Here is a 10,440-nt window from a genome sequence, read left to right as displayed (position 1 = left end):
GCGTTCTTACCACGGATTTTTAAGCGAAAAAGAGCGACTGTTTGCAGTCCAGTTAAGGACGACAAACGCTATTAGTAACAATTCTAATTCTACATCCCCGGTCATAATACAGACAGGAACTGGCAAATAAACTATCTTTTGACTTGATCCCATTGTCATACTTGGTCATGAGCCAAGCATGATAAGCTTCTTAACAAACATTAAACTACGTGCAGAGTTGTACCAAACAAATACCATTTGTGTGATACAACTCTGCACGTAGTTTTATGTTTGTTTAGAAACTGAGAACAGCTTAAAAATTGCGAATCAACGCATAACATCACGTCCTGCAGTTTATATGTTCCACATTCACTATAGTGCTGATAGTGCAAGGCGAGATTTGCGACACGACTCGACAAGATGTTTTGCTTGGTGCGTTTGTTGTGTTTTATCCTACTTTGTGTCCTTGTGGATTCAAACCAACAAAGTCAGGTAAAATATTAAAACTTAAATTTATATTTTAAATTTTGTGGTGAAAATATTCTGGCCTCTCATTCTAAATCCTTCTTTCATGTCGTGCAGCCCACTAGCTACGTTGACTTTCTCAAAACAGTGTTCATGTTCGGCATTCTTAACAAACGCATTTATTCTGCCGACAAACTGAGGCTAGGTCAGTCTATGGAGTCGCCTCTCGATCACGGTTACATTGTGTTTTACACGTTCTCAGAGGAAGCTGGACACATGGAAATGATGTTCTTGATTTTTATTTGAGCACTGTTGATCACTGTTTCATATGATATTTTCAGTATTCCCTTCCTTGTCACTCGCGAGCCATTCGAAACCCACGTGACACTGACCACGTAACTCTGCCAACATCCACGCGAAAGCCCATGCAAATTTGCGTGAATCCGCGCGGTTCAGTTATGACGTCAAGGATTATCGAACTGTTTTTGGTTTTTGATGTCGAGTCTCCTATTGCAGTCGTTTGTGGGACTCTTACTGGTAAAAAAAAAACAACGGTCCCACAAGCAACTGCGAGATGAGACTCGCCCCAGATCTAAAGTCGTTTCTAAAGTGATGAATCTATTTGCTGATATCCGGTGACATTGCTGGTTTCGTTGTGGCTGTCTACATTTATAATTTTATAGGACTATGTATAAATACCACGATGAATCTAGGAGTGTGAGATGCCCGTTCATACAACCGTCATTGGTTCATGACCAGATGACTAAACACTCGTCAATCTTTCCGCTAGTTTTCGTACTGAAAAAAAAAATCAAAATTCACCCAACTGTTGTGTTTATTTCCTCAGGCCTCGACTATCCATCAATGTGGTTGCCATGGAAGAGATGGACGTGACGGTAAGTACACGTTTTACGTCACTATCAAATTCCACGGAAGCCAAAGAATTTGTCACTGCCACTTTGTGTGCTTCCCGATTTCTTTTCAAGGACTAACGCTCACAAGTAATCTTTCCAGCACTTTAATTACCTTAGAGTTAATTCTCTACTTTCAAGCTTTTTGCTGGCGTTCGTGGAATTTATACTGTTTTCAATCAGATCAATGAAATAGCATGCGGCGCGCCAGCAAATGTTCATTTCCCAGTGTAGAATCAGAAAAAAACAGCTCGCAAGCGCAAAACTTAGCCGCCACCTTCGCCGCGGTCAAACGTCTCAGGCAGCTTTTCTTTCTATTTCGGGGAATTTCGTTCATTATGAAGTTTCAGTTTGAGCAAGGATAGATAAAATAGCTCCTGAGTGTAAACATATTCCTATTTCCTCAGGTAAAGGAGTGTTTTTACTTTTTAAATGTTCCGCATCCGAACCATAAGCGCCTTGACAAAATGGCGTCGACAAGTCCGCATATTATGAATCGAACTTTGAACTGTGAAGATTAAAACTTTATCTTTCAAGTAATTTTCTTGTTTGTTTTATTTTTGCGTATTTCTGACGTTTGACCGCGGTCGAGCCGGCTCCACGGATAGTTTCTGGGAGGGGTCTGAGGCTAGTGCCCTCCCCAGATCCCTCGCAGTTTCTGCTTCTTCTTCTTCTTCATTTAGTGGGCGCTCTTTCCTAAACCATTTTTCACTAGAATTTCCTGCGAAGGGCGTCCGTAAACACTCGTTAAACACATTTTGGAATAGCATATGAAACGCTGGCTATAACTGCATTGAGTTCCTTACAGAGAAATTTTACACAATTCATTTTCTCTTTCGAACACCCTTCTCAATGCAAAATGTAAAACTCGGTTCTGAAACAGTTGTATTTTACTCTTTATCGTTCTCTGTCAAACTCTCTTTAAAATACCCACGGACTGTTAACTATTGAGCTATTGAGTAATGGCAGACCTTTTATTTGTAGGAAGAGATGGCTTGAATGGGAGGGATGGAGTTAAGATCAGTAAATGCACTTTACCTACATAGTTGCCACAGACATCAGTTTAATATTTCCTGGTTTTTACGTTTTAAAAATTTAATTTCCGTGACCAAACTTTTAAAAATTTTCTTATTTTAATATGACAATTTTCCCTGACAAAAACAATTCCTTGACTTTCCCCTGACCTTCAAGAATTTGATTTTTTCTTGACTATTTTCTGGCAACCTTTATGTTGTAAACTAGCAGCAAAAAACCCTCAAAACCAGGCCACATTGGTAACAGGCGAACGCTAACCGAAATGTACCTCACCCCACCCCCGTAGCTTTACTGCTCCCTTCCCCTACTACCCTCTTCAACTCGTGTGTTGTATTCTCGCAGGGTGACAAGGGAGATCAAGGGAGAGATGGCAAGAAAGGCGAACCAGGAATATGCGATATAAAGGTTTGTAACGAGTCTTTAATTTTCATGTCATTCATATCATAACAAAAACTCACAAGGGGTTAAAACGTGTAATGCGCGTTCACAGCGTTTGAATATTCAGTTTTGCCAAGTACCTTATTTGGAAAAACTAATAGACAGAATTTTTCCCTAAAATTCAAAAGAGATATTTTAAGCAAAAATTAAAATAAAAGCAAAGTAATTGGTCAGATACAGGAATGAGTAGTTAAGGAGGATGGGAAAGGTATAAACATACAGCATAACTCACTCAAGTTTAACACATTTATCTTACCTCGTTATAGGAACTAACAGCGATCAAGTCAAAGCTTAAAGACCTCACTCAAGTTTAACACATTTATCTTACCTCGTTATAGGAACTAACAGCGATCAAGTCAAAGCTTAAAGACCTCACTCAAGAAGTGGAACGACTTAGAAATGTAAGACATCCAACTCTAAAATACATTCAAAAATAGCTAGTGTAAAGATAGCTCAAGTTAAAAGAGGGTGGAATGAGGGGGGGGGGGGGTGCATTAAAATTTTCATCTTCCAGATAAGGGGGGGGGGGTTATAACAAAAAGGGCGGCTTAAAAATGATGCGGAAGAGGCTAGATTGAGCTCTTACGGCGGTACAAACTTTATTGCGATTAAATAAAAGCAAAAACAACAACACTGCAACACCAGTGACTTATGTAACTATGCAAGGACCACTTTGACAAACAGGAGCAAATTATAGCCGGGTCTTGGTGTAGATCAGGATCAGCAGTAGACTTAATAAACAAACTCGGTTTTTCATCTTAGTTAATTTAAATTTTGTAACCGTTTGTTTCCATACTCACTTAGCATTGTACGCCCCTGATGAAGGTTGGTTTTGTTCAACCGAAATATTGGGCCAAAATAAATTTATAACATCAGTCCCTAGCTGTTTGATCAGCCCTGCATTTAAACACTGCAACAGTTAACTTACTGTGCCATTTATTGATTTCTTTTTAGCAAACTAAACCGACTCCTTGTGATCGAGGTGAGATACAAACCTTAAATTGATATTATATTTGCAGCTATGTTAACCTGTTTTAATATTAGTATTTTTATATTTTATATTTGTATATTTATGTTAGTGTCCCCAATTAGCTATTGAGCTAAACACACTGACACTTAAGTACCAAGTATGTATGTTTCAGTTGCTGCCTCCTACTAAAGAAAGTAAAAAAGAAAACAAACAAACAAACAAACAAACAAACAAACAAACAAACAGACAAAACATGCCCCAAAATGAAAAGTGCTGAAAAATCCTCACTCTACATTTGAATGTGTTATTGCTGTTGAAATGTTTATAATGTTCTATTAACTTACTAACACGAACTAATATAGTGAAATTAGGTATATAGTGAGCTTTGCTCACAAATGCTAGGTCAGAATTATATTCATTAAAAATGCAATATTGGTTTGCTATTTCCCCGCAGACTGTAGGCAAGGTCTTCACTTCTTTGAAAAGTTTCAAGACCTTCCCACAAAAGGAGCAGCCGCCATCAAATCCTTCTCAATTGGTGATGATCTGTTTCTGGTGTTTGCCAATTACCATGGCGACAAATCAAAATATAAAGCCGAGTCTGTTGTTTACAAAATGGAAAACGGCCGTTTTGTTCAAAACCAAACTCTCTCTACCCATGGAGCGTATGGTATTGAACACCTCGTAATAGACAAAGTGCACTACATGGCCATTGCAAACCACTACGATGGCAGCTATAAACAGAACTCTGTCATCTACAAATGGAGCGAAGAGCAGTTTGTACAGTTCCAGGTGATTTCAACAAATGGTGCGTCTGGCTTCAAGTATTTCACCATTAAAGGAGAACATTACTTGGCCGTTTCAGAACACCATGATGGCAGTACTTATTCAATCGACTCATTTGTCTACAAGTGGAAGGAAGGAAGGTTCGTGAAATACCAGAACATTCCTACTGACGGTGCCATGGATTGTGATTCAATCGCGATCGCCAACGAGACTTACCTTGTCTATGCAAACCATTATCACCCTCAGAAGAAATACAACACTGATTCTATCGTGTACAAATGGTCCGGAGGTCATTTCTTAAAGTCGCAAACGATGCAGACCCAAGGGGCATACAGTGCAAAATTCTTCCGTGTCAGCGGTCATGTCTTTCTCGCTTTTGCCAACTATTATACAGGGAGCAATCGAAACACTAAATCGCCTATCTTTAAATGGGATGGTGCGAAGTTTGCTTTATTTCAAGAGATTCCTACCCGTGGTGCTATGGAGTTGTACCCGTTTGAAGTGAATGGTGAAATGTTCCTCGCTATTGCCAATCATTATGGAGATAGTGCTGGGTACTCGGTTCGTTCAGTTGTGTACAAGGCGTCAGGAGCACAGTTTACTCTTTACCAAGATTTTCAAACCTTCGGAAGTCGAGGAGTGGACGCCGTTGTTGACAAAGGCCAAAGATACCTTGTGTTTGCTAATTACTACAAAAGCAATTACAACATCGATAGCTTTGTTTACAAGTTTGTGTAGAACTAAGAAAGCGCAGTGTGTTGAATTATTTAGACTTTTAACTGCTTATGATTCACAAGAATTCGTTGTGAACAATTCTTCGGCCTCCGTCTAAAGCATAATTGTGTTTGATGACTAAATGTATCAGTGCTTGTAGCTTAGCACCTCTGGTTTGTATCAGTAAGAGCTACAGCTTAAAAACTTATATCGTTGTCCGTGATAAACTGATTTGTAACCTTGAACTTGATATATATAGCTTTTGTGTTGTCCTCCGTCGGTCTATCATGCTTTGAGATAGCTTACTGGGATGAGCATTAAATACAATGTAATGAAAATTTTGCCCATAGCACCTGTCCAAATTTGACCTTAACAACAAAAAAACAACAACAAATTGTTATGTGCAATCGCCCCTAACCGCCAAAAGTACAATTCAAATGCTTTGTAGCGGAGCTCCATACCCATAGAAAATCTACAGAAATAGAAGAACCATGCATTTGATTTTTCATGGTCATCATCCCGGGGGGTCATCATGGCTAGCGGCATTGTTCGCGGGTGCCTGCGCTCTACGACCTGCGGCGTACGTACGTCGCCCAAACATGTTGGCCATACTCCAGAAATAGGTTAACGTTAAGGTTAACGTCAGCTTGCATCTTTGAGATTAGACCTCTACACTATTATCACTTGACAGCTGTCAAAACAAGGCATCCGTTGACCACTATCACATGACCATATCGCAGGCTCAAGTGTTGCTTATCGAGGTCGCGTGGTTTTGGTAAGTACGTTATAGTGCTAATTACTATATTGGGGACATAATAGTTCCCCATACATAACGTACCTATCGTGGTTTTTTTAATGTGACCGCTGACCGGGTCATGGTGTTTAATTGGATCGCGGGCTCAAGTTGTCTTCTTTCTGTCTATAGTCAGTAAATTCAGATTTAGTAGTAGTAGTAGTAGTAGTAGTAGTAGAAGTCTTTATTAAGAAGCTAGTCACAACAAACGTGTGGCTTTACAATAAAAAAACAATCTAAAATAAGCTAAACTAGTAAAATGAACCTATTATATGTATCAGTTACAAGGATTTTAAGAAATAAATTTAAAAAGACATCTATTTACAAAAGTGCGTTTGAAACGTTCTGTTTTTACTTTAGGGAGTATAAAGTCATGGCCCCTTTCTCTAAGAGCTCTGTTCCGTTTGGGTGGGAGCAAGTCATATAATACATGGCCAGTGTCACTTGTGATTCTGTTGAAAAGATCACTGTCCCTATTCTTAATAACATCAGATATCAAAATGATCTTATTTGTATAGCCAAAACGATAGGCTCGCCGAAAGAAAGTGTCAATCCGATCTAAATATTTGCCTTGATAGGCGGAGCCCCACACTTCTAATCCATACAAAAATAATGACATTATTAATGAGTCGAAGAGTTTACTAAGCTGATTTAAACAGTAAAGGGCAAGGTCAATAGCCGGGGAGCACCGCTTTTAGGCTTGGCTCAATCTCTTTAAAAAATTGTTAACTTCCTAGTTTTTTTGGCTGATCATTTGGTTTGGGCTGATAATTTGCTCTTTTCACAACTTTTTCAGTCTTGCACATTTTTGCATCTAACTCTTACCAAACTTTCGAGGCAACGGAAACCAGAAGTGGCGTTGGATTTTTTGAGTTTGACCGCCCCGAGGAGTATCGCATAGAAATCTTTTTTTCCTTGGCAATCCGCTGACCAGGAAATGGCACCGTCCAGATTATCGCGCTGCAAACCAGCCTCTATCACTGAAAATTAACTTTAGACTCAACGTAAAGATTCTTCGCTTCCAGCTCTATTCACCGCAAAGGTAAGTTGGAAACTGAAAGGAACTGTTTACTCCCGAACAGAACCAGGCTTTTGATTAAGTGTTTGCCAAAAATATGAAAGGAAGAGGATTGGAACAAATGTCTTTAAGGGATTAATCGTAAGCAAGTTTAATTATTCCGTCTAAATAATTATATAAAAAAAACACTATTTAAAAAAAGGGTTGAGAGTAATATGACGAAGTGTGTAAATTAGCTTTTTACAAAATCCCTGCAACTTGCACACTCTGATCACCATAAAAAAGAACGAATCAAAAACCAAAAATTTGCGACTTAGTTTGTGAAGTACTGTCTTCCCGTACTGAGAACATGGCAAAACAAAGTTCATAATAAATTGTTACAATATATTTATTCATTTTTTTGCGAGGCGCACTGAATTAATTTTTAAATCACGACAAAAATCTTTCGGTGAAAAGAAAAAACACCACGGATGTTTTAAAACCTACAATGCGGACAGATTTCCGCCCTATGTTCTATGTTTAGCAGTGTAAAATTTTCTTTGTGCCATAATTATAGGGTGTAATAAACCAAAAATGAGCAATGCTGTTTTCGATTGGGAAGATCAAGACCGGATTAGGAACGATGATATTAAAACATTAATGCTATTTTTTGTTTTCTTTTTTTGTTTAAAGTCACTGACGGCGAGAAAAACTACTTACACAGGGTCAATTGTAAATGTTTATTATTAATTTATTTTTATTTACAAACAAATCACTAGAAATAAAAAAAAATTCGAAATAAATCTCTAACTACAGATTACAATTTTTTTGGCGAAAAAATAATAGTTCATTTATAGGAGGAATCCTTTCTTAAGCCCTCCGAAATTAGTTTTTTTTAGACCGATCTTTTTTCTCGGTGGTCGTTGGATTTTCAGTTGCCGCGTTATCTTGTTGTTTCTCGACGCCATTTTCCGGACCTGATGTATCTGCATTGACCAGTATCTCGATTTGTGTTTCATTTGAAAAGCCATTTGAGTCTTCTTTAGAAACGTCGCTCAAGTCTTCCATTGTAGGAACGTTATCTTCCTCTGTGGCACTCTGTTAGATATAGAAAACAACAAAGAATTAATTCTCAAATGACCCTCTCAAACATAATTCTCCGTGTAATAGATGCGTACGAATTAAAAAAAATACTTGCCGACTTAGTCTTTGCCGGTGTCTTGTTGTGCGCGTTGTAACAAATTCTAACTTTTCAATTTCATTTTAAATTCCGATTCAGATTTGTCAATTTTTCGCCGTTACCTCTGTAGCACTATTTTCCTCCTCCTCATCTTTGCTGGCAAATGTCCTGTAGAGATAAAAGCCTGCTCCAGCCGCTATCCCTATGCCAAGACAAGCCAAGAAGAAAGTCTTCAATTTTCCCATGCTTTCTGTAACTGAAGTCGTTTTTTAAAGCTTTGCTTTCAAAAAACAGCAACTAAAGAATGGAGAATGAACACTCGCCGCACTCTCAAGGCAATTTGCTTTGAAAACAATAAACGTCAACAAATAGTGTTTGTGTCGTCGATGTGATGTCATCTAATTAAAGATAATTAGAAAGCGCGCGTTTCTTATCAGTTGCCTTCGATCGGCAAAACTCCCCAGTCTTCTCTCCGCCTGGCTTTTTTGGCAACGCAAAAAGATCCCCCCTCCCCCTCCAGTGGTACGAGGTATTGCTTTTTATTTGAATGGAAAATGGGTAGAAATGGGTTGTTCCTGGGAACTATCGGAATTTAATGACTGTACTATTTGTTTCGACCACCAGTAACAAGAACACACCGCGTTCAATTGATTTCCGCCAAAGTAACTGGTTTTCCGGGTTCAGCCACAGTCATGTAAACATTTATTTTTTCCACTTGTACCGTTAGCGGCAAGCCGACTCCCTGCTAGTTCTTAACCCTGGATCGTGCAGAGAGGTCTTAAGGGCCTCTATACAAGAACCTGGGTTTGGTACTAGCTCTGCCTCCTCCACAGGCGCTTCCCATTTTCCGCTGCAACAAACAAAGGCGAGCGCAAGCGCGAGAGACTGGTGACGAGCGTGACGCGCGAGGGACCGCGGGAAGGTGAAAGAAGCGCCTTCCTTTCCTCCCTTGTGCGCCCATTTGCTTCACAATAAGAGAGGTGCCTCTGGGAAAATGAAAATGAATATAAATATGAGGCAGGATACCAACCGAAGGAAAATTAAAAAGTTCACATGAACTCGAGTTGCCTGGTCGTATTGAAGTTTCATTTATAATGGTAACTGAACTGAGTGGAGTGCAATAGACCTAATTAATCACGGTTTTCGACGCCATTTTGACGAGTAGGCAAAGCGGGTAGAAATTACAGTGTTTGTATGAGAATCCGACTGCAAATATCTTCTACAAAAATTGAATTCTGAACAACTTATGAGTTGTAAAGTTAAGATACTAGGCAAAAGTGTTTATTCGCCGAGTTTAAAGAATGAAGCTGGGCTAGAAAGCGTTCCGTGAAGTTTTTAATTTCCCATACAATTGTCTATATTTTTCCCGCATGATTGACGCGGTTCATGGTAAAAATTATAGACAAATGTATGGAAAAATGAAAAAAAAAAAAGAAAACTGAACGCTTCTAGCCCAGCTAGATCCTTCAAACTCTGCGAATAAAAACTTTTGCCAAGCATCTTAATTTTACAATTCATAAGTTGTCCAGAATTCAATTTTTGTAGAAGATATTTGCCGTCGGATTCCCATACAAACACTGTAATTTCTACCCGCTTTGACTACTCGTCAAGATGGCGTCGAAAACCGTGATAAGGCCTATTTGGTGTGAAATCATACGCGTGAATTCAAAATCGAACGAGCGGGCAGCGTGAGTTCGATTTGAAATCACAAGGTTTATTTACCACAAAACTGACTTGGGCTGTCACCAAAAACTGAAAATGGGGAACACTACGGAAAAATACCACTTTTTGTCGATTTTTAAAAAGCCTCCCTGAACGGTGGTGGCTTTTAATGAAAGTCGAAAACAAACGAACTCGGCTGTTTGTGTCAAAATGCCATGGCGCGAATCGGCAAAAGGAGTGGCCACAAGAGTTTACAATTTTTATGTAAAGAGTCGGCGAATAGCCAACCCAGGTTGGCATTTTGGCACAAATTGTATAGACATGTTTGTTTGTTCTCTTCTTTCCTGTAGTGATGGTCTATAATCTATAATGATAATGGGGGTCGTACAGTCCGTAAACCGCCATATTTTATTCTTCCTAGACCTCAAATTGCTTTTGTTTTCTTCTAGCTGACAGCTAAAGACCGAAACCGCAATAATGTTTTGACCGTAAACCGACAGATAAATACGA

At 39.0% G+C, this 10,440-nt stretch overlaps 3 protein-coding genes across 3 annotated transcripts in view; 1 reads left to right on the top strand and 2 right to left on the bottom strand.

Annotated features, from left to right (window-relative positions):
- Window positions 1-153, bottom strand: part of LOC144647117 (hamartin-like) — a 14,722-nt gene extending 14,569 nt beyond the window's left edge. Inside the window, exon 1 of the mRNA XM_078506875.1 lies at window positions 11-153. Coding sequence (XP_078363001.1) covers window positions 11-153 — 143 coding nt within the window. The remainder of the gene's footprint in view (window positions 1-10) is intronic.
- A 2,210-nt stretch (window positions 154-2,363) lies between these two features.
- LOC144647107 (uncharacterized) lies at window positions 2,364-5,423 on the top strand. The gene is made up of 5 exons (XM_078506865.1): window positions 2,364-2,378; window positions 2,733-2,795; window positions 3,167-3,229; window positions 3,783-3,810; window positions 4,253-5,423. The coding sequence occupies exons 1-5, from the start codon at window positions 2,364-2,366 to the stop codon at window positions 5,320-5,322; spliced, it is 1,239 nt and encodes a 412-aa protein (XP_078362991.1). The 3' UTR covers window positions 5,323-5,423.
- A 2,391-nt stretch (window positions 5,424-7,814) lies between these two features.
- Window positions 7,815-8,671, bottom strand: LOC144650711 (uncharacterized). Its single transcript, XM_078510450.1, has 2 exons — window positions 8,391-8,671; window positions 7,815-8,186 (listed from the first exon to the last, which is right to left on the bottom strand). Exons 1-2 carry the CDS (start codon window positions 8,511-8,513, stop codon window positions 7,974-7,976), a joined length of 336 nt encoding a protein of 111 aa, XP_078366576.1. The 5' UTR covers window positions 8,514-8,671; the 3' UTR covers window positions 7,815-7,973.
- Between the last annotated feature and the right edge of the window lie 1,769 nt (window positions 8,672-10,440).

The sequence above is a fragment of the Oculina patagonica genome, chromosome 1, assembly GCF_052425735.1.
Source record: "Oculina patagonica isolate OP01 chromosome 1, crgOcupat, whole genome shotgun sequence".
Lineage (NCBI taxonomy): Eukaryota > Metazoa > Cnidaria > Anthozoa > Scleractinia > Oculinidae > Oculina > Oculina patagonica.
The sequence above is the reverse complement of the archived record's forward strand: the minus strand, read 5'-3'. Positions and strand labels throughout refer to the sequence as shown.

Bases quoted from the DNA above. Each gene is read 5' to 3' on its own strand.
- LOC144647107 (XM_078506865.1), top strand. The intron at 2,796-3,166 runs GTTTGTAACGAG...ACCTCGTTATAG, and splicing joins CAGGAATATGCGATATAAAG to GAACTAACAGCGATCAAGTC. The intron at 3,230-3,782 runs GTAAGACATCCA...ATTTCTTTTTAG, and splicing joins AAGTGGAACGACTTAGAAAT to CAAACTAAACCGACTCCTTG.
- LOC144650711 (XM_078510450.1), bottom strand. From the start codon at position 8,513: ATGGGAAAATTGAAGACTTTCTTCTTGGCTTGTCTTGGCATAGGGATA. The intron at 8,187-8,390 runs GTAACGGCGAAA...TATATCTAACAG, and splicing joins AGGAAAATAGTGCTACAGAG to AGTGCCACAGAGGAAGATAA.